The following is a 25,205-nucleotide window of genomic DNA, read 5'->3' as shown; positions in this document are numbered from 1 at the left end:
TTTTTTTTACCTTTATAATACTCATACTGACAACCACCTTAAAGGGTTAGTTCACCCAAAAATGAAAATTCTGTCAGTAATTACTCGCCCTCATTTTGTTCCAACCCCGTAAGTCTTTCATTCATCTTCGGAACACAAATGAAGATATTTTTGATTAAATCTGAGAGCTGGATCAATCCTCCATAGGCTTCTATGTTTATCAAGTGTATCAAGTGACGAGAATACTTTTTGTGCGCATTACCTTTACACTCCCAAAATCCTATGCATCCATGTAGCTTTGATGTGCCATTCTCAAACAACGAACCTTCGCCTGGAGGTTGTTTGTTTATATGTGTTTGTGTGTTGGGGAATTGGGGGTGTAGCAATATGAGCAAATGGGCAAATATGCTTTGAGTTTAGGAATGTGTTCTTGGGAGACATGTTGCCCAAGGCTCATCTTGACACATGGTTTATTGGCAGACACTTCCTTCAGTTTTTCCATAAATTGTTTACATGTGGCAGGCAACATTAGTGAAGCCTCATGCTTTGATGTTTAAGGCCCACTAACATCCACCTTAACACTCATCGAGATATCCCTATTTTTTGTGAATGTTCATTGCACTACATGGAATAGATAACCATAATTTAATATTTACGGTCTGGACATGGCTAAAGTAGTTTTTGGACCACCTGTTTAGTTATGTTAATTTTTCATGTCTGCACTTAGAACTTGCTCTCAAAGATTTGTATCTCTTCTCTTCACTTTCTTGTCTAAAAAGCAGTGTGTGTGTTGTGTTGAACAGCTTTCACTTACAGCTAAATGAGCTTTAGTCAGCGTTAGAGCACACACACACAGACACACTGTGGACAAATCAAGTGTTGACAAAACAAATGTCTTAATCGCCCTGTTCCCTTTTCCTTTCCACAGACCTTTGATAAAATCCTCATCGCAAACAGAGGCGAGATCGCCTGCAGGGTAAGCGAGTGTGTGTGTTCTTCACCAGGAAGGTTCTTTTCAGTGTGTTTATGGCAAAACATTACATTTGTCTTTAGGCCATTTTCATTTTTAATCAGGGTGAAGTTCTACATGTATTGTTTACATGAAGTTACATGAACTTCCAGTGCAGTTTTACTACTATGAAATATAAACATTCATATTTTTGTACTGTTAAATGTCTTAATTCTTTTCTTTTCCATTCATAGGTGATTAAAACTTGTAAGAAGATGGGCATCAAGACAGTTGCAGTTCACAGTGATGTTGACTCTAGTGCGGTGAGCAAACGTAATATTTAAAAATACCCTAAATATAGACACTAGCTATGTATCCATCCACCTATTTTTAGGCTCATTTTGGATTCTCACATAAAAAATCTCTGGATGGAAACGCCAAGATGCGCATAAATTGTAAATGTGCATAAAAAACTCATGCGCTCAATTGAGGCGGATAAACTTTTTATCAGATAAGAAGACATGCACATAAACTACAATTGAAACACATTTACAGAATAAATCATTCAATGCGCAACAAAAAACTCACATGACTTTCTCAATAGAGGATGTGATTAGTTAAACTGGACTAACCAGTGCACTAATTTCATTGCACAGCATCTCAAATGTTGGTCATTCTGGAATGCCTGAGCCAAAGTCTGTCATTAAAATGATTTGGATTAATTCCCTCCCAGAAGCATCTCGCCTGATTGCATTCCCAAACACCAGGCGTCGGAACACAATGTAACCTGACAGTGTTAATTGCGTTTCGTCTGCGCGATCTGAGACGCAAGTCATTTATGATGTAGGAAAAAGAGCCACAGTGGCTTCTCCGGTTGCAGCAACTTCCACTTGTATTGCAGATATTTTGCATCAATTGCCCAGGAAGTGACGATTTTGTTCTGTTGAACACATGGATTGGAATCTGCGCTTTATTCACAAAAGTTTTATACCATATTCCAATTTTGTGCTAAAGTTAAATTCACAACTTTGGATGGAAATTTGGCTAAAAATACAGTGAAGTTTAATAGTCTGACAATACATTTAAAATTTGAGATGCACATTTAATTTTAAGCTGAAAATCTTTCTGTTGTACATTCTAGACTCATTCATGTGTTTTATTGAAAGAAGAAAAATCACCATAATCTGATTTATGTAAAACATCATTGTCTATTAAGCATACTTTACAGGACTGCCCTGCTTATAATAGCACTATGCATTTTTTCTTCTTCCAGAATCCTTTAATCAGTATTTTAAAACATTTTCAGTGTTTCAGAATTTCTTTCAAAGGAGTTTATTTATTGTTTGTCATTTGTCATGAAAATGACCTTCAGTTCTGGAATGGCATAAAAAATAAAAAGCATTAAAACCAACTTTTGAAATTAAGATAATTTAATGATTTTAAAAAAGATACCTGCATACATACCCTCATGTTGCTATAAACATGACTCTGTGGAGCACAAAGTAAGTTATTTAGAAGAATGTTGATAACCAAATAGTTGGTGACCATTGTGTTTTATTGTATGGACAAAATAAAAAATGCAGACATTTCTCAAAATATCTTTTATGTTCCACAGAAGAAAGTAACAGGTTTGTAAAGAAATGATGACAGATTTTTTTATGTTTAAGTGGACTATCCCTTTAATTTTTCAATTCCTTGCTCAAATTATTATCCTGATGGTATCATTTACTTAAAATCCTTGTATTAAATTAGAAGAAAAAAAAATCTTTTTCACTTTTGGGATCTCTTTTGGACTCCACTATAACATAATTATTTATAACTTTCACATATAAAAGAAGAGATTACTAATGTATCTGCCCATATATACAGTACAGGAAGACTGAAGCAGCATTTGAATTGAATAAATAGCTTTCCTGAAGCAGGTTAGTCATCTGGAGGTAGTCTGCTACTAATATCTAAATTACCCCACTAGACTTTTACAAGCATTGCAAGATAAACCAAAGCTTTTGCTCCTCTCACCTTTATCTTTTCATGGAGTGTAATCCTCTGTTCCCATGATTGATAGCTGTCAGTTTTCTCCCCCTCCTATTCCATATGCATGAGAGTTTGATAGAGGCAGTGTTTTAAACTCTGCTCGGTTCCCCTGCTGTGCTCTGTGCTGGATTGGGGGAATGATGGGGGGGTTAGAGGTGGGGATCTTTTGCATTTGATTTGCAGCCTCCAAAGAGCATCTAAATGGAGATGTTTAAACAGAGCAGTGGGGGATAATCTGGACTCTGTATAGGGGAACAAATTGACATTAGAAGTCCATATACTGACCCCAGGATTGATGTTCAAATATTTTACAAACACGTTCCTAATTTCTTTCTTTCAACCTTTTATTACACTTTTACACTTTCTAATGTCATTTTCCACAACACCAAGAAAGGTAAATGAATTGATTTAATAATTTGGTCTTGATATTAAAGTGTTTCATTAAAAGTAATGGAACCCACAGGCTGTCTCACGTCCTATCTGGTTAACAGGGTAGGTGCTGACAGAAAAAGAAGTTTATTGGGCCCCTGAAACAAATGGTGGGAAGCAGTCGAGTTTGGCGCTGCTTTAAAAGACTCAGACAGAATACCCATTAAACTCACTGGCAATGAAAACATGTCTAGAGCTTTGTCTGACCAAGGCCGTTTTTTGTAGTATTTATTTAATTTTAATTTAAGATATGTATTTGGTAAACAAAAAGAATAATAACGTACAATGAAATGATCAATTCTTCAGTTAGCCATAAGATTAGTATGTGCTGCTTCAGTCTTTTGGGCTCATTATAGTATCTTGCATCCCTGTTAGATCTTTGAGCGAGCTCCTCCACCTCTGTTTGCGTCACCCTCGTTAAATGTGAGGAAAAACAACTTTGCGTCTCCCTTTTTACACATGCATGGAGAACATTAGCTGAGAAGCAGCAGTTGGCTAGCATGCCTTTTCCAAACCTCCCCTGTTGATGCAGTTGTCAATATTAATGCTTCCCCATTGTGAGGTCTGTCACTCAGTCAGCTCACTGTCACAGTTGCTTCACACCGTGTGTGACGACATCTCGGCCACACAGACAATCTGTTTGTGCTTTCTGTGGGATGAACCCACTGGCATTAACAGCAATGAAAATTAGTGTTTAAAATGCTGATTATTGGCTTAAATCTGGGTATGACAACAAAAAATGATCAAACATCAGACTATGCAAAATCTGGTTAAAACAGCAAACCTTTGCATTAATACTTCTCACACATTACAAAAAACCCATGAGAGCATATGATTTTTAAAAATGTTCATAAACTGAAAATTATAAACAGAATTGTATCTTTTTACATTTCAGCAATTTTACATTTAGCATTTTAAAACAACTGGAAAAGCACTTATTTTTTTGCTATCCTGAATCTCAAACAGCAGAGCAAGGCACTAGCAATGACAAGATCTTAGATTTGTTTTCCTGCAAACTGAACATGCATGAACTGATTAAAATGTACACCTTCGGGAAACATTGTAATTTTGTACAAACATTCCACAATTTTGTATGCACATTTCACAACACATGAGACTGTCAACACTTTGCAGGCATGTTCATGGGCCTTAATGAGGAAAACGTGAGAGAATTTCAAGAACAACCATAGGTTAACTAGTATTTCCAACAACTAAAAAACCGAAATGGGTTAAATTGACCTGCTTCATGTTATTTGACTTGTGCTTTTTCTTTCCTTTAGGTTCATGTGAAGATGGCTGACGAGGCTGTGTGTGTCGGTCCTGCCCCTACCAGTAAAAGTTACCTGAACATGGATGCTATCATGAATGCCGTCAAGCAGACTGGAGCTCAAGCTGTGAGTGTGTGTGTGTGTGTGTGTGTGTGTGTGTGTGTGTGTGTGTGTGTGTGTGTGTGTGTGTGTGTGTGTGTGTGTGTGTGTGTGTGTGTGTGTGTGTGTGTGTGTGTGTGTGTGTGTGTGTGTGTGTGTGTGTGTGAGGTAAAACACAGGGGACTTTAGCACAGTTGGAGCCTAATCCGTGTTGGTATAAACAAGGTCATATATTATTAACATGGTAAACTGGTCAATGCTATTATCTATAAACATAACTGATTGATGCGATGAAGCTGTGAAATGTCACCTTTATAACACGCATATTTTGGATGCGTAAAGGTAAGTCATTTTCTAAAAGCTGTCTCTCTTTTGTAGGTTCACCCTGGCTATGGATTCTTGTCTGAAAATAAGGAGTTTGCCAGGAGACTTGTGAGTCTGCCTTTTTCCTGAAAAAAAGTGTTTAGTTAAAGAAAAGAGAAATGGATAGTTGAATATTTAAATGACTTTGTGTTGGAGTTGGGGGCAGAGAAGTCCCTCACTTATTGTTCTACGTCAGCCAGTGTCCCTCCCACACACACACACACACACACACACACACACACACACACACACACACACACACACACACACACACACACACACACACACACACACACACACACACACACACACACACACACACACACACACACACACACACTTTTTGTAATTAACAGCTCGGACCCCCCAGTAGTAATTTAATTAAAGGTCTGAGTTCTGAGGTGAGAAGATTATTTGCAACCCAAATAAGGGAAGAAAGGCCAAAAGGGTCATTTGATAAAGAGATTCAGTACCACATTCAGTTCCAGTTTCATTATTGGTTTAACCCCTTTTTTTGAAGGACAGCGCTCTGTTTATTAGAATGTAGCCAGTGCTGATTGTTAAAAATGCATCTATGTAATATTGAGTGTACTTGCATTACTGTTCAAAAGTTTAGGGTACTGTGTTTTTCCAATATATATATATATTTTTTAAAGACACTTATACTCACCATGGCTGTATTTAAGTTACTAAAAAATACAGTAAAACACTACAATTCTGAAATATTACGATTCAAAGTAACTTTTTTCAATTTAAATATATTTTCAAATGTGTTGTCAAAAGCTGAATTTTCAGCATCATTACTTCAGTGTCAAATGATCCTTCAGAAATCATTCTAATATTCTGATTTGGTGCTCAACATTTTTATTTTTATTATTATAATAAATAAGCTGAAAACATCACGTGCTGCTTAATATTTTTGTGTAAACAGCGGCATATTTGAAATGAATATTTTAACAATGTGAAAGTCTTTACTGTCAGTTTTAATTTATTTTAACGCATCCTTTCTGAATAAAAGTATTTACTTCTTTTAAAAAAAAAATCTTACCAACCACAAACCAACCACAAACTTTTGAACGGTAGAGGAGGTGGTTGATATTTAAAATCCTGAAGGAATTATTAAGCCACGTGACTTACAAAATGTTTATGGATATCCCATGCAAAAATGTTTTATTGGAGACCGGATCTTTTAAAAAAGGACACAAAAAGCACCATAAAATTGGTCCACATGACTTGTAAGCTTTTTAACAATGTGTTGAATTCAGCTTAGTTTTGCGATATTCTTCCCCTTCAGAGAGCTGTTAAAGGATAAATTCTCTGATTTTCAACCAGATTTTTATTGTTAATACGTCAGTAATACGTAAAGGAACAATGTGAATTTTTCATATTCAAGATGAAATCATTCATATTGGGTTTGTTGAACCAAATCACAACTTTCCTCATGAACTCTTTGCTTAGATGGATGATGAGATTTTTAGTGAATAAAACATTTCAGACTGTTAGACTTTATGCAAAGCCTTTTAAAATACAGTACAAGCCTTTTATATATAACACACAAGCCAAATGGGCTAATTTTATGGGTTTTTGTTTTTTTTGCATTGTTTTTGAAGTTTCAAAGCTCCAGTCCCCTTTTTTTGTGATAAAAGAACGAATATGTTATTCTAGAAAGATTCCTTTTGCATTCACCGAAAGTAAATTTGAAGAAAAATACAATTTTAAACAACATTGCGGTAAGTAAAGGTTGAATAGAATAGAATTTTTGGGTGAACTATCCCTTTAACCCCTGTGTCCCAAAATAATTGAGCCAAGAGCTTCGGTGCCGACGAGTGCGTGTGCCAATATCCAACTGTGCCTCAGAGTTGCCATGGCAACTAAACTCAGAAGCTACCATCTTTTTTTAACCCTTCAATCGATTACGACTAAATAAGGACATGCTTCGTGTCATGGCAGGCCTCAAACACACTCCGAGAGTTCGCATGGGGCCGTCACTCTCTTTTTTTTGATCGTTTTTTTTTTTTAGGATTCCAGATTTCTTCTGCCAGATTTCTTCTTTTTGCCGAGTTTGCTGTGTTGTAGAAGAGAGAAAAGCAGATCAGACAGAATTTGAGAATAGAGATGAGGGAAGATGACACGCCTCTCTGTTTCTCTTCTTGCCTTCTGTTTCTTTTTTTTTGTCCATAATAGTCAGTCCTGGTTATTTATTGTATCTGGTGTGTGTATCATCTGTGTTCTGTGTCTCTTACTCTGTGCTGCAGTGTAGTTTAAAACGCAAGACTCTCCTGGCAGAGTTTCCGGCAGCTGCGTTGACGTGCTTGCAAGATCTCCTTTGATACAAATCAGATTCAGGCAGGAGGGAAACACACACCGGGCGTCGTCACAGCAACAGCGGGCTCACGTTGATAGGTTGCCTAGAAGTAGTTGTAGATAAAAATTTTAGCTAAAAATCTTAAATAAATGAGCTTTTCTGGTGCAGTTTTAAAGGCTTTCGGCAGAACATCCTACTGTTAATCAACAGAGCCTGTTAAAAATTCATCAGCATGTCAAAATAAGTGTTAAATATTAAGCAGTCAGGGACCCAAATCAGCTCAGCTAAACCTAGATGTGTTGCATGTCTCTTCGAGATTGTCGACAGGATTGCTGAAGAGGACACCTTTCAATTTGACTGTTATCCTGCAGTGAATAAATCACAAACCACCGGTTTTTAATGGAGGAAATCTGCCTAGCAACACCTTCTTTTTTGGGTTGTATCTCAGTCATTAGTTAGCAAGCAGAAATCATAAAAATCTGAATGCATATACTCTACAAATCTACGTTTCCCAGCCCGTATCCATTAATTGTGTGATGTTATTTTAAAAAGTTGAAATGTGTCTTTACTGCGTCACTAGCAGCACCAAATGGAACTGACCCATGGGCTGGAATGAATTGGGACATTGCAAAACATTTGATCTGCTATTTTTCTTTAAAGAACTGTAGATTTGAGGGAAATACTTTGCACTGTCAACCAAAGAGAAAAGAGAGAGGCTGCATCTGAATATTTGGACTTCCCTAATTTTTGTAAGGTGAAAAACGGTATGTGAAAAGACTTGTATGTCCAAGTTCACAGTATATGTTAATCAGTAGGCAAAAAGTACTTGGATGAACTGCTACTTCTGGCAAGATTCTGCGGTGTGGATCCAGTAGACATTTTACTGTCCAGTGAGGCCATGGGAGAGGATTTTTGGTATGGCAACTGACACTGCGGGTGACATGACAGTGACAAATGGCGAATGTCCAAATTTCTTTCCTACTATATAGAACCTAATGAAGTACCTACTCAGAGATTTCAGATGCAGCTTGTGATGGTCTATTGTGACTTGAATCAAGATTTGGAAAAAGGAATACCTCTGGTCACTCTCATTTCCTTGCCAACAATAGTTTCTGCAAAATTCAGTTTAAAACTATTCAAACAAACAAGATTTTAAATGAATGGCATAAAAAGAGCAAAAAGAAAAAAATATATATATTTTAGCAGCTTAACTTGACTGTAACAGCATTGTCTCAACCAATGTTGTGAGTCTGGAATAGCTGTTAGACTTGAATAATGGCTGGCGGCAGCAAGGTGTGCAACTTCAGTCTGAAAAAGTAGAACCGTTTGAAACAGTGTTGTGGTCCTGTTTGGGGCTGTTGGTGATGCAGAAATTACGAACTTAATTTTGAAATAGACTCTTTTTTTAAAATTTGCATTAATGTCTTTCAGCTAATAATAGTAGTACTTTAATCTCTGTTCAACCTGTTTTACCATGACTAATTCCATTTCCCCCAAGAAAAATCTGTGCAGAAAGCAGTCTGTTTGTGTGTGGGCTTACAAATGAGACAGGAGTGTCATAGTAATGCATCACTTACAGAAAATAGTAAATGCAATAATTCACAGACTTACCGAAAGTGGTAAAAGCATAAGCACTTCATTTAAACCATATGTTTGCCTCATGTTATATATTAGGCTATTAGAAGTTTGTTTTAATCTTGTATTTTCCCGATAATTTCCTCCAGCTTGCCCTATGTACTTAATTGCTTTGGATAAAAGAGTTGTGCTATATGAATAAATGTAAATAATTCGTTTCATAAGCAATCCCTCAACCACATCTGTACCTGTTCAATTCTGTCTAACTTTCCATCCCCCAGTCACTCTTTAACATTTCCCTATACGCATGCGCACACACGGATGAGTGGGCCATCCACTGCCTTCTGTGTGTGTGTGGAAATGAAGATGTCATTACATTAGCAGTTGAATAGCGATACCCCCCACATGAATAAGAGGTGAATGAGCCCCCCATCCTGAATAGCTGCCCCCTCTGCCCGACTGTTAGTAGTTTTACGCAGCGCAAACGATTGGCCAGAGCCCCTGGGCATGCGCAGCTTCAGCCTAGAGAGACCTGTTAGGATTACCTCTACAGACTCTTTAGCATGTTAAAAGAGAAGTGCTTTTCAATGGCAGAGTTTGAGTGGAGTGTGTGCGTGTGTGTTTTCATGCCTTTTCACTCTTTGGATGTTGTCCTGAACAAGATGTTTTCATTATCCTGGTGTTCTCTTCCTCACGTGCGCAGCTGTACACAAGTTCTCGACACTTCTAGTGGCTCACACTCTTTTTGTTGTTGTTGTAGTGGCTTGTTGGTTGTTTAGGTCTTTAAATGTACCACATGCACAAATACACATGAGGGAAGTGTAAAAATGAACAGAAGGAGGAAGAGATATTGAGTGACATCTGAATGGGCCCAACTGTTTTATTGGGTTTAATTTTCCAGAGCCTGACAGAGACACAGACAAGGGTTTGAGTGGAAGGTCTCTAGCATGACGAGGGCCGCTGTGATTTGCCAGTGCATATAAAAAATAAACGGTGATATTGTGTCCCATTTAAGTATTTTTTTCCCTTTAATTTCATGTCCCCTGTTTTTGTGTTTTGTTTTCTAGGTTTTTTTTGCTTTGTAGTTTTTTTTTTCTAGATTTTGTATCTTTTTTTGCTCTTTAATTTCATCTCCCCTGTTGTTTTTTTATAGTTTTGTTTTCTAGGATTTTTAGCTTTATAGTTTTTTTTGTTTATTCATGTATCTTGTTTTGTTTTTTGCTTTGTAGTTTTTATTTCATTTCATTTCCTATTTTATTATCTAGTTTATTTTTTTACAGTGATATTGCATATCATTTGTATTTTTCATTTCATGTCACCTGTTTTGTTTTCTTTTTTTGTAGTTTTTTTTTTTGCTTTCTAGTTTTTATTTCATTTTAAAGCACAATGTACTTTTTTAAAACTTAATTTGTTTAAAATGGCAAACTGTCGGTAGTTACTTCAAGGTTTTCCATCAAGTTGTTTGTGCACGTGTACTTCTGATTCAGTGAAAAATAAACTTTCATATGGGTTTTCTCTACTTTATAGTTTTAGTGATATGTAATGGACTTCAGTTGATTACAGAAGTTAAATTTGTTGACACCTTAGTTTGTTTTTTTCCCAAGCACTTGTCAAGAACAAACAATCACCTTTTTTGCCTCATTTAGATTTATCCTTTATCTCATGACACCATGGGTCCAGTTGGAGCTGAAAGAGTCATGGGGTCAAATCCCTCTTTTAATTACAGAGCTCCGTGGGTTCTGCGCGCCTCAGGCATACTATCTGTAGTATATTAGCCAGGAAGCAATAGCCTCCCGATTCTCGAGACTAACAAAGGAAAGAACAGATCTCCTTTTTCCCGTTCTTTTTTCTGGCTTCGTTATTTAGATGTATGTTTCTGCGGGCATTACCTGAAGCTACCTTTCTTTACTTCACCAGAGTTGATGCCCTGGGGCCTGTTTTTGTGAAGGGATTTGGTTCCCCTGGCAACAAAAGTATGGTAGCTTACCTCTTTTGAGGTCGAGAGATTTAGATATTCAAGATGTCCCTATGCTGTGCGTGACCAGTGCTCGTAGTAACTGTGTTATTATGTTTACTATATACAGTTTCAAGTTGGTTTATTTGAGTTTACATGTAGGCCTATCTGTCAATAACAAGTATACTTTTATAAAGAAATGTCACAGTTTCTTTTTGTTTACAAAACTAATTTCAAGTATATAATCTCAAATCTTTCTATATACGCTGTTGTTCAAAAGTTTGTGTATATTATACGTTTTTTGAAAGAAGTCTCTAATGCCTCTCTTTTCTTATTATTATGTTGAAAACAGTACAGCTTAATATTTTTGTTGAAACTGTGATAAAATATTTTTAGGATTCTTAGATGAACAGAATGTTCAAAAGAACAGCATTTATTCAAAATAGAAGTTCTTCAAGATCATGAGAGATCGTGTGTATCCAAACTTTTGACTAATACTGTGAAAGGTGAAAAAGGGGAAGCCGGTGTCCCCTTGATGCGTAAGTACGTCTGGATCACATAATGTGCAGGTGTTTTGAGGTTTGATGTAGGAGTAAAAACAGGGTGCGTGTGTTATGATGTAGGATCTGATTACCTCAGAGGCATGCGAGTAGTGCAGTGAGACGTGACATTTTCTGATTGTTGCCTTAATACATTTGTTGCCTATGGTCTAGATTTGTAAGTAGTAAGATCTCCTCTGAATAAATAACTTGGATGACATAAAATGTTCCTTATTATAAATTCTTTCTCTACAGGCGGCCGAAGGGGTGACCTTCATTGGTCCTGACACGCATGCCATCCAGGCCATGGGGGATAAGATTGAGAGCAAACTCATCGCCAAAGCTGCCAAAGTCAACACCATCCCAGGCTTTGATGGAGTAGTCAAGGTCAGATATTATTTTAATCTTTTCCCAAGAATTTCTCACATCACATGTGCTGTTTATCTGATAAAAGAGTCTTGCAAACAAATGTGTAAAGAAATGTTCAGCCCAGCACAGATGGGTGGTATATCGGAATCACAAAAACTTTTCTAGTGGAGCTAAACAAATAGTCTTGCTGAAATAGAGTATACTATATGTGTTGCGGATAACAATATACATATGTTGTATAGTTTATAATATACAGTACATACACTGCCATTCAAAACGCTGCATTTATTTTATCAAAAATATAGAACTTCAAATAGTATCACAATTTAAAATGTTTTTTTTTATTATGGTTTTAAAATGTACATTTGAATTATGTCATCTGTATACTGACATGTTCTTGTACAAAAAGCCCACTATTTTGGTAGTATGTTTGTTTTTTTATGATATGCAGTGATTTCAGGTAGGACTTAAGAAAGCTGATTGTTCAGGTTCAGACACATTTTACTAGGACTTTCATAATTGCTCATTCATCCAAAAAAGTAATTGACTTGTCGGCGGGTTGGTGTTTAACATATGTAAAACGAGTCCAAGTCCATTGGCACATCACAGTGGGATGCATTTTGTGGACAGAGGAGCTTTCCTCCTCCGGTCGCCATGTATTGAACAAGCGCAACTGCAGTCATGTGAGTTGCGACTAGTCAGAACAGACCCAAAGCGTCGACTAGTGGCAGAAATAATGTAATAGTCAGAGCAACTCCTGTCATTTATTGTAGCTTCTGTTATTAACCACATCTTTTGATCATTTTCACACTCCACAGGAGTTAAAGTCTAACGGAAACATTTTGTAAAGCAGAGGTGATTGTTGTTGAAAGTACACACTGTGATATTCATCACGTAACAAATTGTCCTATAGACCTCGTTTTGTTCAGTTAAGTTGTCATATATACTCTATAATTTAAGTTTGAGGTCAGCATAATTAAAAAAAAAGAAATTAATACTTTTATTCAGTAAGGATGCATTAAATAGATCAAAAGTGATAGTAAAGACAAGATTTCTTTTAAAGAAATGTGCTTTTGAACTGTCTGTACATCAAATGATCCTGAAAAGAATGCATCACGGTTTCAACAAAAACGGGTGATAATAAGAAATGTTACTTCAGCACAAAATCAGCATATTAATTGATTTCTGAAGGATCATGTGACACTGGAGCCTGGAGTAATGATGCTGAAAAATCATCCAGCCATCACAGTACATTACATTTACGTGTAAATGTATTCAAAATGTATTCAATTGGAAAACATGTATTTTAAATTGTAATGATATTTCACAATATTACTATTTTACTGCGTTTTTTGATCAGCCTAGCATATTAGCATATTAGACTTATTCCAAAATCAGTAAAACTGACCCCAAACTTGTGAACAGTAGTGCTTATATTTTTATATGCCACTTGTTCTGTTGCAAAGCATACAACAAAGCTCTTAACCACAATAAAGCTACATATCAGTCCTCCAAAATGTCTTTAAACTCTTTCTCCTGCCTCTATTCCAATGTCCCCTCCCCCACTCACCCCTCCTCCTGCATGCTGTTTAAATGGCCTTTAATGGCCGTGTGGTGGCCGTTTTGACACTTCCTGAGCTGATAGGGCTCTATAAAGCAAAGATGTGCCGCATGACACTCTGATTGTATGGGCATTACCATCTGTGAACACCTCCTCAATGACCCTGATAACATCAGCACACTGATCACAGTCGGACTCTCACACACATGCAAAAATCTCCCCTTTAGTCCCTTCTGCTGGATTTCTCACCTTAGCTTAACATCATTTAATGCTTCAGCTGCTAATGTATTTTGAATGTCTGCTGAGAAATACATTTCAATAGTTGTTTCAGTATTTCAATAATTGTTTGTAAACAATTATTTTGTCACCATTTTCAGCCCTCAGAGATTTGCAGTTACATAATTGCAACAATTGTTTAAAGCAATTAAATATGACCTAATAGTCACTAAACACAGCAGCTTGCCGTCTGAAAGGAATCACAGTACAACATGGCCATTGCCCACTGACACAGTTGTTTACTTTTTCAGATCAATTTGGCAGTCTTCCAAGTATTTGACCGACATTTTTTTCCCTTTTTTTAAATTTTTTTTATGGGAACATATTAGATTTTTTTTTTCAGAAATGTAGTAGTTGTCCTTAATTGTCATTTTTTTGTGTTATTTATACAGCAAAACAAATTAGGCAAATCAGAGATAAACTGTCCTAAATAAATTGCCTTAAACCTAGTGAAACATTTTCTACATTAAGGCCCTGATATAGTTCAAGCGAAATGGAAAACTGGCATGGCGTCATTTCGAACAAAATCAGTACAAAACGAAGTTTGTTTTGTGTTCGTTTCGGGAGTTCAGCTTGGCTGTGTCTGAAATCGCCCCTATACCCTCATTCACTGTTCCCTACTTTAGTCCAGTAGTTCACTTGAGGGAATGTAAACGAGTGAGTGAATTCAGAACCTGAGCCCTCCAGAAGAGCTGCCGCTTTTTCACAGTTTGTGCTTTTGCTGTGTAATTATTATTTGAAACTCAGCAAACTGGCAGCTCCAGTAGTAATGAAAACATTTATCTTGAACAACTATGTCATGGAAACTAGCATGTATAAACCTTAATTAAATAATTTAATAATCAATTAAAAAGGAATGCATACCTGTATGATATTATGCTGTAACCATATTGGATCAGCGGTTTGGAAAATGGATGGATGGATGATTCTGCTGCGGTCGCCATCTTCTGGTCAGACGCGGGAATTCATACGTCGCTCAGTGCATTCTGGGTATTCTTTAGCCATTAAGCGTATCAGTTGTACACTCGTTATTGCTGTGCATTTTGGGATTGAATGAGTTCACTCGATAATGTCCACTATGGTTTCGAACACATCTACAAATGGGTGTCCCCTCAAATAGTGCCCTATTTAAGGGTAAAGTGGCGATGTCGGACACCGCCTTTGCCAAAGCAAACTTTCCAAAATAGTTTGCTCTGGCTGGTGAACTACCATCGGTCTTTTGCGATTTTGTAATAGGTGGATATGCTCTGAAGCTCCGCCTTCTTTGACATGGAAATCTTCTCCGGTTAATCTCTTCTGTTCAGTCCCTCAAGGTCCTACTGGAGAGCCGTTTTATTGTAGAAAATGTTGTTGAAATTCTAATTGAAAGAGACACTGGCACTGTTTTTCATGTTTAATACTGTAGATCTGCTTGCTTTTAAACAATCTATTTTATGAAGTGGTAAATAAATGTGACAACTTTACTGGAGCGCCGAATTGCAGAGCTCGTGCAAACATCCACATTGCCATGATCAGATGCTTTCTTATCTACTGTTTTCTCATCGCTGTCATTTTTGTTGTTAATTTTGTTATTAAAAGAAAAGCAGCAAAGCACTTATTAACATATTCATCTAAACGTCGCTCTCAGCAGCGTAGACGGCATCAGGATGTTTGCTAACAGTTTACCGCTACTCGTGTATTTCAAACTTAAGCGTGAGCATATCTGGGGCCTTAAGGGGTTCCTCAATTCACTTCAGTCACTGATGTCTCAGGCAATTATTTATACGTTTTATTAAAACAAGAGGATTTCAGCTATTTTATTTTCGTCACATGATTAAACATTTAAGATCACATTTAAAGTGAATTTAAAACCCTTGTAGATTCTTATCTTTTGCTTTTAAAACCATTTCCCTTCTCATCAAATGCCTTTATTTATAGATTTTGTCAAACCCTTGTCCCAGAGCCAGACACTGGCATCCAATCTTGAAACTTAAAATCCATTATAAAATTGTTAATTTTTTCCCCAAATATTATAACTTTATTTTACACAAACTATCACTGCCCTTCAGTTGTGGAATCATGTCCACCACTACCAACAATTCTGCCCTTAAAATATTTTCAAAGGTTAGAGTACTCGGTAAGTTTCAGCAAAGATGTGAGGGTAAATCTCACTTGTGAATAGCATATTTTTATTGCATTTCAAATAAAGCTGTTATTTTGTCATTATGCAGTAAGTAGGATAATATTTCATTGTATTTCAGATGCTATGAAATTATTCTTAAAAATTCAAACACCCTCTTTTACGCCACTTTAATATATACCACAATGCATTACTCAATTAATAAATTGACATTTTATAGAAATCTTCTTGACCTTTGACATGTGTGTCCTCATTGTTAGTAAACAATTAAACTAGACAGACTGTCAAAAATATAATAGTGGCTATAGAAAATGAACTCGGGTCCAAAAGTTCCTATAGCTGAAACATGCATCAGTCCTTTGGTTTAATATGGTTAAAACTATTTAACGTAATTATCTTAAATATGAATTCTTAATCCGCTTTATTTGGGGGGGTCAAATCTGATCATTTACCCTTAAATTACAATAACTGTCTAGGTAGTAAACACTATTATGCTATGTAGCTCCCTCTGCTGGACTAGAAGAGGAAACTGAGTTATCTTCCCTGCTGCAAGCCACATCACACAAACAGACACATGAACTAAAGTTATGTTTATATTTTATTCAAGGATGCAGAAGAGGCTGTGAGAATTGCAGGAGAAATTGGTAAGCGTGATTATACTCATCTCTTAATAATTAAGAGTTTGCATCTATTAAGAATAAGGTCATGCCAAGTCAGAATTTGTGTTCATCTCTTGCAGGCTACCCTGTTATGATCAAAGCGTCTGCTGGCGGAGGTGGGAAAGGGATGAGGATCTCCTGGAATGATGAGGAAACCAGGTGAGACGTGAGGAAAGATGATTCAGGGACATTTTTAATACTAAAGGATCACAGACATCTGGGGCCTCATTTATAAAACTTTGCGTAGGTTTTGCGTCAGAAGTGGCGTACGGATGAAACATAGGACGTGCGTACGCACAGAAATATTCGGATTTATAAAACCGTGCGCACGCACATCCTACGCATTTTCCCCTTAATAAATCCCAATCAATTCTAAATGTAGCGCAGCTTTTGCGGCTTCATGTCACGCCCATAGTTGCCCATAAATAGTCAGTGAAACGCCCACAAGTTAATATTCATAGATTGTGAAATTATGGCAAACATAGAGAGGAAATCAAAAAAACTTAACTTCACTCAATGTGAAGTAGAAGTTATCGTTGGCGAGGTGGAAAAGAGGAGAAAAATGTTGTTTGGAGGGCACAGTGTGGGCATTACTAATTCCAAAAAGGCACTTGAGTGGCAAAAGGTTGCAGACGCTGTAAATGCTGTAGCCTCACAACCTCGGACTGTGGCCGAAATAAAAAAGAAATGGTCAGACATCAAAGTCGAGGCAAAAAAGCGTCTAGCGCTCCATCGCCAGAGTGTGTCTGCCACGAGTGGGGGAAAGGGGACACCGGAGCTGACCCCTCTTGATGAGAGACTGTCGGCAATTATTGGGGAATCCCTATTAAGTGGAGTGGTGACTGAGGTGGAGGGGGACACTGACGCGCCAGATGCACCGGATGACACAGGTAAGTGAAATAAGTCAAATGAATGCAGTCAAGTCACATGTATGTAGGCTACACGATTACAATTTATTCATATAGAACAATCTTTATTTCAGTCGCTGGGTGTTCTAGCTGGGCCAGTGCCAGTGGTTCAGAGGCTGCAGCTGAGCAGCCGTCTGTGCCCAGCGTCTCCACGGCACGCGGCTCTCAACCCTCCAGCAGCGGGCGTGTCCTCACCGATGCAGTCCTTGAAATGCAGAGAGAAGTCATTAACTCAGTCAGAGAGGTGGCAAAGGAGTTGGGTGAAATCAAGACTGTCCTAACTGAAATAAACAGCACAATGAGGGAATTCTTGAATAAATAATATATTTTTTCCACACCTTTTGTTGTTCTTTACAAGCGACGCATCACTTCCAAACGCTGGCGCACAGCAGCAGCATTTGGCTCAAATGCCTGGGGATGGGGGTCAGGGTCGGGGCCAACACAGCAATCGGCGTCAGGGGGTAGAGGCACGTTTTTAAGCTGTGCCACATTGTGTAGCACAGCACATGCCAGCACGATTTTGGACACCTTTTCAGGAGTGTACAATAACCTCCCTCCAGTGCAGTCGAGGCAGCGCCATCTGCCCTTAAACAGGCCGATGGTGCGCTCCACTATAGCGCGAGCTCGGCTGTGGCACATGTTGTAGTGCCTTTCCTCTGCATTATGTGGATTGAGGAAAGGTGTAAGCAGCCACTGTTTGAGGGGATATCCACTGTCCCCTGCAAGGATAGTGAAAGGGTTAAGACTTTGAAGTACAGTAAAATGTCTAGTAATCAAACGTAGCCTACCTAGAAGCCAGCCATCACGCACAGCACCAGCCTCGAGTCTGCGCCCAACACTGCTGTGTCTTAAAATGAATGAGTCATGGGTTGACCCAGGCCACCGAGCTACTACGTTAGTGAGCAACATGTCTGCATCACAAATAATTTGGACATTGATCGAATGGAAATGCTTTCGATTAATGAAAGCATTTTCATTCACATTCGGTGCCCTTATGGCAACATGAGTGCAGTCAATAGTACCAATAACGTTTGGGAAACCGTACATAGCTGCAAATTGAGCTTTCTTGTTTGCCTGTTCACCCGCCGTGTATGGAAACTTTATGCAGTCATGGGACAAAGCTATTATGCCTTTTAAAACGTCTGGCATTATCCGGCTAAGGGTCGGCTGAGATATGCCTGACCTGTCAGCCAATTCCCTCTGAAAAGTGCCAGTCGCCAGGAATCCTAGTGTTGTTAGGACTTGAAGTTGGACTGGCACGGCATGGTTCCTCCGAGTGCTCCTCTGTAACGCGGGGGCCAAAAGACCGCAGAGGTCCAACAGGACAGCTCGAGGAAGTCGGAACCGGCTCATGAGCCACTCGTCCTCATTTGCCAGCAAATCTTCTTGCTGTCTGAAGATGCGTTCACTCCGAATCCTTCCATTTGCCACATCTTCTAAGAGCGCAAGATCAGCCATTGTGCGTCATTACGCATTGTGATGGGGCATTTTATTTCCATCCATTTAATTGCATCTGACAAGCTACAGATGTTGGTTATAATCTACTTGGAAATGGGAATTAGTTCAGCGCAAATGTAATTTCTTGCAGCTTTCTGAATGGTTGAGACATAGGCTACGTCATACGTTATTTTATCAAAAATAAAACAAACTAAAGGCATATGCATGAATACCATGATTCCGTAGCTGATGAAGACATTTTTAGTATGAAAACAACTTTCCCCAGAGGACAAATAATACAACGATTTATCTATCTGTCTATAAATCTATCTAGGCTATATATCTCCCTAATTATATATCTATCTGACTGACTATCTAATTGCATCTATATCTGCTCCGCCAGACGGACACATTGGCGAGAATATCAGTTTTGTACATTATTTCATTCTGTTTACCATCTTATTTATGAGGATGAATTGTATAACATGCCAATATTATTGCAGAACATATTTGACTTTTCTTTTTGGAAATATTAATTTGCATTTCTGTTTCAGATCGATCAAACGGGTGTTCGTGTAGGCTGTTGATTGTAAGACTTGCTTTGTGCCTTCTTTTGTGCGTGCGCAACGTTTATAAATGAGGCCCCAGATCACTAGACAGAAAATGAGACATTTGTGTAAGTTTTCTTTGGAGAGAGTCGCCTAAGGTTCTTTTCAAGCTGTGATAAACTTCATGAAACTAATTAGTTAATCAAATGAATTTGGTTTTCGATAAGGAATTGTACAGTTTTACAACTTAAGTGACAAGGCTCTTACATTACAAATCCACCCCTTAGTCTCTCTCTCTCTCTCTCTCTCTCTCTCTCTCTCTCTCTCTCTCTCTCTCTCTCTCAATCTTCTTTCATTTGTATATAAGCAGACTTGAATGGTACGTCCGAAGTTAATAATAAAAACACTGTCCTAACTCTAAACAAAAGTTATTAACAAACAAGCAGTTGATGTTCAGTGAAATGTGAAACTAAGAACATGTGGATCAAAGTATGTTAACGTTTTTTTATTGGAATGCAATGTAGTCTTATGAAGCTTTATGTTTTGTTTCAGGGAAGGCTTTCGTTTCTCCTCTCAGGAGGCAGCATCTAGTTTTGGAGATGATCGTCTGTTGATTGAGAAGTTCATAGATAACCCCAGACATATTGAGATTCAGGTATTTACTGGATAAGACCACCTTGCTTGTGTATGTGAACAATTAGTCATTCTTTTATAATGTGCTAAGTATAATAGCATAGTCATCCACATTTATGAAGATCAAACATTCATTAAGATCAATGAGTTCCTATATACAGTACCATTGAAAAGTTTAGGGCTGGTAAGACTCTTTTGAAAAGTCTCTTATGCTCACCAAGGCTGCATTTATCGATCAAACATACAGTAACAACAGTAACATTGTGAAATAGTATTATAATTTAAGAAAATTTCTATTAATGTTTTTTAAAATGTAATTTATTCCTGTGATGGCAGATGAATCCGCATGATCCTTCAGAAATCTCTAATATGCTGATTTTGTGCTCAAGTAACATTTCTTATTAATACCACTGTTGAAAGCAGTTGTGCTATTTAATATTTTTTGTGGAAATTAGAAATGATGAAAAGATAGAAAAACTGTTAAATGGGCACTACCTGCATTAGGATTAAGATACCCTTTACCAATTCATTCATTCAATCATTAATTTATTAATTCATTCAACAGTTCATTCATTTGTTCATTCAACAGTTCATTCATTTGTTCATTCAACAGTTCATTCATTTCTTCATTCAACAGTTCATTCAACAGTTCATTCAACAGTTCATTCAACAGTTCATTCAAGAGTTCATTCATTTGTTCATTCATTTGTTCATTCAAGAGTTCATTCATTTGTTCATTCAACAGTTCATTCATTTGTTCATTCATTCGTTCATTCAACAGTTCATTCATTCATTCATTCATTTTGCAGTTCATTCATTCAACAGTTCAATCAAACAAAACTAAACCGATAAAATATAATGTTTATTACCCAAAAATGTGGAATAGAATACGAGAGCTTCCCTTTTTTCTTGTAGGAGGTTGTTTTTATTTGATGTAGTGGTTAAGGATCAGGGCTAGTAACCAGCAGGTTGTTGGCTCTACTCCCAGGAAAAGTGAGCCTTGAGTCGTCGTCATTGTACCGCTTAATAGGTTGCACATTCCTTCTCTGCTGATTGTAAAAATCAACATTCAATAACATACCTGTAGTTTAAACCATAGAGCATGGCGCTATCAATGCCAATCGATTCCTTGAGAATGCATGAATGGATAATGTATACCTTGATTGCAAATTAAGTCACTTTAGATAATAGCAACTGCCAAATGCATACCAGTAAATGGGATTCAGTTCGAAATTATAAAGCTAGATGGCATAGTTATATGACATCATTAACTCTGGCAAGGACATCATTAACTCTGCTGTGGAGCTGATTTTGGAAGAGACTGGCTTAAGGGTTATGAATCAACACATACAAGTTCCCAGTGACTAACTGTCCAATGAGACTCTTTTGCTGTATCACCATCTTTCTCTACAGCAGAGGCTATGTTCTTTCACTGTCATAGGATTTATTTTGAGTGGCCACAGTGTGGATATTTGTGCTAATGGCTTCCATTCTGTTTTCTGCAGGTGTTGGCGGACAAACATGGCAATGCACTGTGGCTGAATGAGAGAGAGTGCTCCATCCAGAGAAGAAACCAGAAAGTGGTGGAGGAGGCACCCAGGTTTGTTTAATTTTTTTTGTATTTATTTATTTTCTACGGAAGCCCTGAAACGCAACGAAAAAAAAAAAATATTCTAGCATTTCGAGATTAAAGTCGAAATATTTCGAGATTAAAGTCGAAATATTTCGAGATTAAAGTCGAAATATTTCGAGATTAAAGTCGAAATATTTCGAGATTAAAGTCGAAATATTTCGAGATTAAAGTCGAAATATTTCGAGATTAAAGTCGAAATATTTCGAGATTAAAGTCGAAATATTTCGAGATTAAAGTCGAAATATTTCGAGATTAAAGTCGAAATATTTCGAGATTAAAGTCGAAATATTTCGAGATTAAAGTCGAAATATTTCGAGATTAAAGTCGAAACATTACGAGAATAAAGTCGTAATATGTTGAGAATAAAGTCAAAATTACGAGAAGTGTGTGTGTAAAGAAATGCGCACGTAAAGTCAAGCTGCCTCGGACATGGATCTAAACAAAATAGTAGCTTTTTACTTTTATCTGGGCTTTCAACAAAGGGAAATTCTACAGCTGCTAATCTAACAACATGGCATTTGTTTTAGGACATTACAAAATATATACTGCGCCGGAATATACTTTTACAGGCGAAAACACTTTTCAGACTGGATGGAGTTATCCAGCTTTATCTGAGGAAATCGCGGGAACCGGCCAAATGATTGGATACAGAATGAAGCTCTTAAAAGGTATCCAGAAATTATTTACTGTGAAGAGGGAGACAGTACGATTACTGTTAAGTGTTCTCGACCCAGACGAGCACGAAGACACGTAGGCTTTGAGTCAACGTGCCACATAAAGTATGGACCAGGATTGTGGAGTCTTCGTGCTCGTCTATAGGCGTCCTAAAACAAATGGTAATGTCATGTTGTTAGATTAGCAGATGTAGAATTTCATTTTGTTGAAAGCCCAGATAAAAGTAAAAAGCTACTATTATATTTAGATCCATCAGAAGCAGTTTGACTTCACAAGAAAATTTTTTTCTTTTTCAAAACAATAAATAAATTAATAACTTCTACTTCTATGGAAGACTATATTCTCGTAACTCTATTTTCAAAATATTTCGACTTTATTTCAGGGACATTGAATTAAATGTGTGGACAGCAAGCATCTCCACCTTATGCGATTTACATTGCTATAAGTTTGTGTGTCTGTTTAGCACCTTTCTGGACCCTGACACTCGAAGAGCGATGGGAGAGCAGGCCGTGTCTCTGGCTAAAGCAGTGAAATACTCCTCAGCTGGCACTGTGGAGTTTCTTGTCGACTCCAAGAAGAACTTCTTCTTCTTGGAGATGAACACGCGTCTACAGGTTTGTATGTGCATGAGTATGTTTGAAGCACATCCTTTTTGCTTTCTTGAAATATCATTACATTACATTCAGGGTTTGTAATTAACACCTGCCACCCCACCAAATGCAGGTGATAATGAACCATGGTGGGTAACGACTGATTCATTTTCATAATTATATCCTCCAACCACAACCACAGCAAAACAAAGCATAAAGAGGGTCACACACTGTGCCATATTTTTAAGATTCAAACAGTTTGTTTTCTGTTCACAAACTGGCGGCACCTCTCAGCATCTGTCAATGGCCCTAGCTAACACGCCAGAGGCTGTTCAAAATCCTGCTGCGCCATTCACATAGTTTCCCATTAAATTACATTTAAAAAAATTTATACTGACAGTCACCCTAGGCTGAAGATAAATGAACTTTTGCCAGCATACTAGTGTTTAGATTCACTGTTTCAAATCAACTTGAGTATGTGAATAAAGTTTAGTTCAGTATTCTGACTTTTGTGAGGAAACAGCTGATCACTTTATGAAATGTGTACAGTCGAATGCTTAGCATTTCAGTATACTCCACGTGATAGAGTGTGCGAACGTATACTGTCGAAACGTGCACTAGAACGTTTCATCTTTGTCCAGTGTCTGCGCTATTTTTCCTCAGAAGTTATTACTGATAAACATGTCTTAATACTCTTTTAAACTAAAGTTGCGGGTGTCTCTTAACTCCCTCAAACAAGAGCATAAGAAAGAACATTTATGGAACAGTTCATATCAGATTTTGTTGCTGATTTGAAATCAGTTATTTAAATGCGATTTCAGCATTCCCCCATTCAAGTAGATAGGACTTTGGTCTTGGATGCCTGAAATTGCTGCCCGGAGGCGTTGCAAATATGGCTGCTGAGTGAGCAGAATTTCCTTGAAAGGCATTTTGGTAGTAAACATTTTTTTTTTTAGCCTTACATTAGCTTTGCAATTTGTCTGAGCACCTATTAAACACAATGCAGACTGTCTGCATGAGAACTCTGTAAAGAGTTTTGTCTGTCCATTAGAAAAAAAATGTACCTGACACTTAACAAGATGTAGACTTTTAAAAAGAGCTTTAATTTATGCCATGGAACAACTGCATTGCATGTAGAAATTCAATTAAATATGAAGTTCAATTATATGTGAAGTTCAAGTACATTAACGACTCTGACATCACACACACACACACACACACACACCTTTTAAAATATTAAATTGAATGGAATTGGGAATATTGTAATTAACATTTCTGTTAACATTTCTTGTGATCATGCTTTTGATTGCTCTCCACACAATATCCATTGTCCAACACAATATTCAAAGATTACCTCCATAGATATTTCTGATGTAATTATGCCAAAGCTGCTTGATTTCCAGCTGCTTCTTTTTTTTTTGATTAACAGAAACTGGCAGTACATACAGTATATATTAAAATTAACCACAATTCATTTTGTGATTCTAGAATTTAAGAACTGCATTTTCTTTAAAAAGGAAAGAAAGAAAAAATGAAAGAAATATGATTTTAGTTAAAATTAATTTATATTAAAGTTAGATTATTGATATTATTATAATAACAATAGATTAATTTAAATTAATCCTGTGGCCCCCTTGGAAGTTTTCGAGTTGGATGACTGTGTGACTGTATTTAAAGTGGTCATGGGATGGATTTGTTTTTATTATTTTAAAGAGGAACTTGGCAACTCTAGCTATTTTTCGCTGATTTTCACTTTTGTCGCATGTTTTCTCATTGAGCTCACCCTACAGCTGTGAGGCGTATATTTCACAACAATGTCGTAAAAAAATTCACTTGCGGCCCCTCCTCCCCCTTTCTACCGCTGCTCATGTGCATTTTTTATTATCGAAGCCGGTCAACTTTATCGTGTGGAGTATATCTACCGAGGTGGGTAATACATCATACACATTGAGGGCGGCGTGTGTGTTTATGTTGAATTGCCGTAAAGCAGTTTGTGTTTCTCGCTCGTTCTCGCGACGTTAGTCCCCATGTTGGTCCGTTGGGGGGAGCGGGGAAAGTCACCATTTTCATCGGAACAGGTTATTAAACCATCCAAATGATTTGAAGAGCTCTTTTCCAAAACGCGATAAATGCCATTTTTAAACAAAATGAGTTTGTCATGTCATTCTGCTGTGTACTGAACCTATTCACTGCTCCATCAACGTTTCATGCCAAATCGCTATATTTCCTTGTTTATGTACAAATGCAAGATGCAGTTTCTTTCCAAACCGCGATAAGCGACGAACCTATTTTTAGCCTAAACG

At 37.4% G+C, this 25,205-nt stretch overlaps 1 protein-coding gene across 1 annotated transcript in view; it reads left to right on the top strand.

Annotated features, from left to right (window-relative positions):
* Positions 1-25,205, top strand: part of pcca (propionyl-CoA carboxylase subunit alpha) — a 48,100-nt gene that overhangs the window by 2,761 nt on the left and 20,134 nt on the right. Inside the window, exons 3-12 of the mRNA XM_077246898.1 lie at positions 908-955; positions 1,183-1,251; positions 4,672-4,785; positions 5,137-5,190; positions 11,750-11,881; positions 16,427-16,463; positions 16,559-16,637; positions 19,924-20,026; positions 21,510-21,604; positions 22,776-22,926. Coding sequence (XP_077103013.1) covers positions 908-955; positions 1,183-1,251; positions 4,672-4,785; positions 5,137-5,190; positions 11,750-11,881; positions 16,427-16,463; positions 16,559-16,637; positions 19,924-20,026; positions 21,510-21,604; positions 22,776-22,926 — 882 coding nt within the window. The remainder of the gene's footprint in view (positions 1-907; positions 956-1,182; positions 1,252-4,671; positions 4,786-5,136; positions 5,191-11,749; positions 11,882-16,426; positions 16,464-16,558; positions 16,638-19,923; positions 20,027-21,509; positions 21,605-22,775; positions 22,927-25,205) is intronic.

The sequence above is a fragment of the Siphateles boraxobius genome, unplaced genomic scaffold (genome assembly GCF_051911475.1).
Source record: "Siphateles boraxobius isolate OS27281-9 unplaced genomic scaffold, OSU_SipBor_1 29, whole genome shotgun sequence".
NCBI classification, from domain to species: domain Eukaryota; kingdom Metazoa; phylum Chordata; class Actinopteri; order Cypriniformes; family Leuciscidae; genus Siphateles; species Siphateles boraxobius.
Note: the sequence above shows the minus strand (reverse complement) of the source record. Positions and strands in the feature narration are given on the sequence as shown.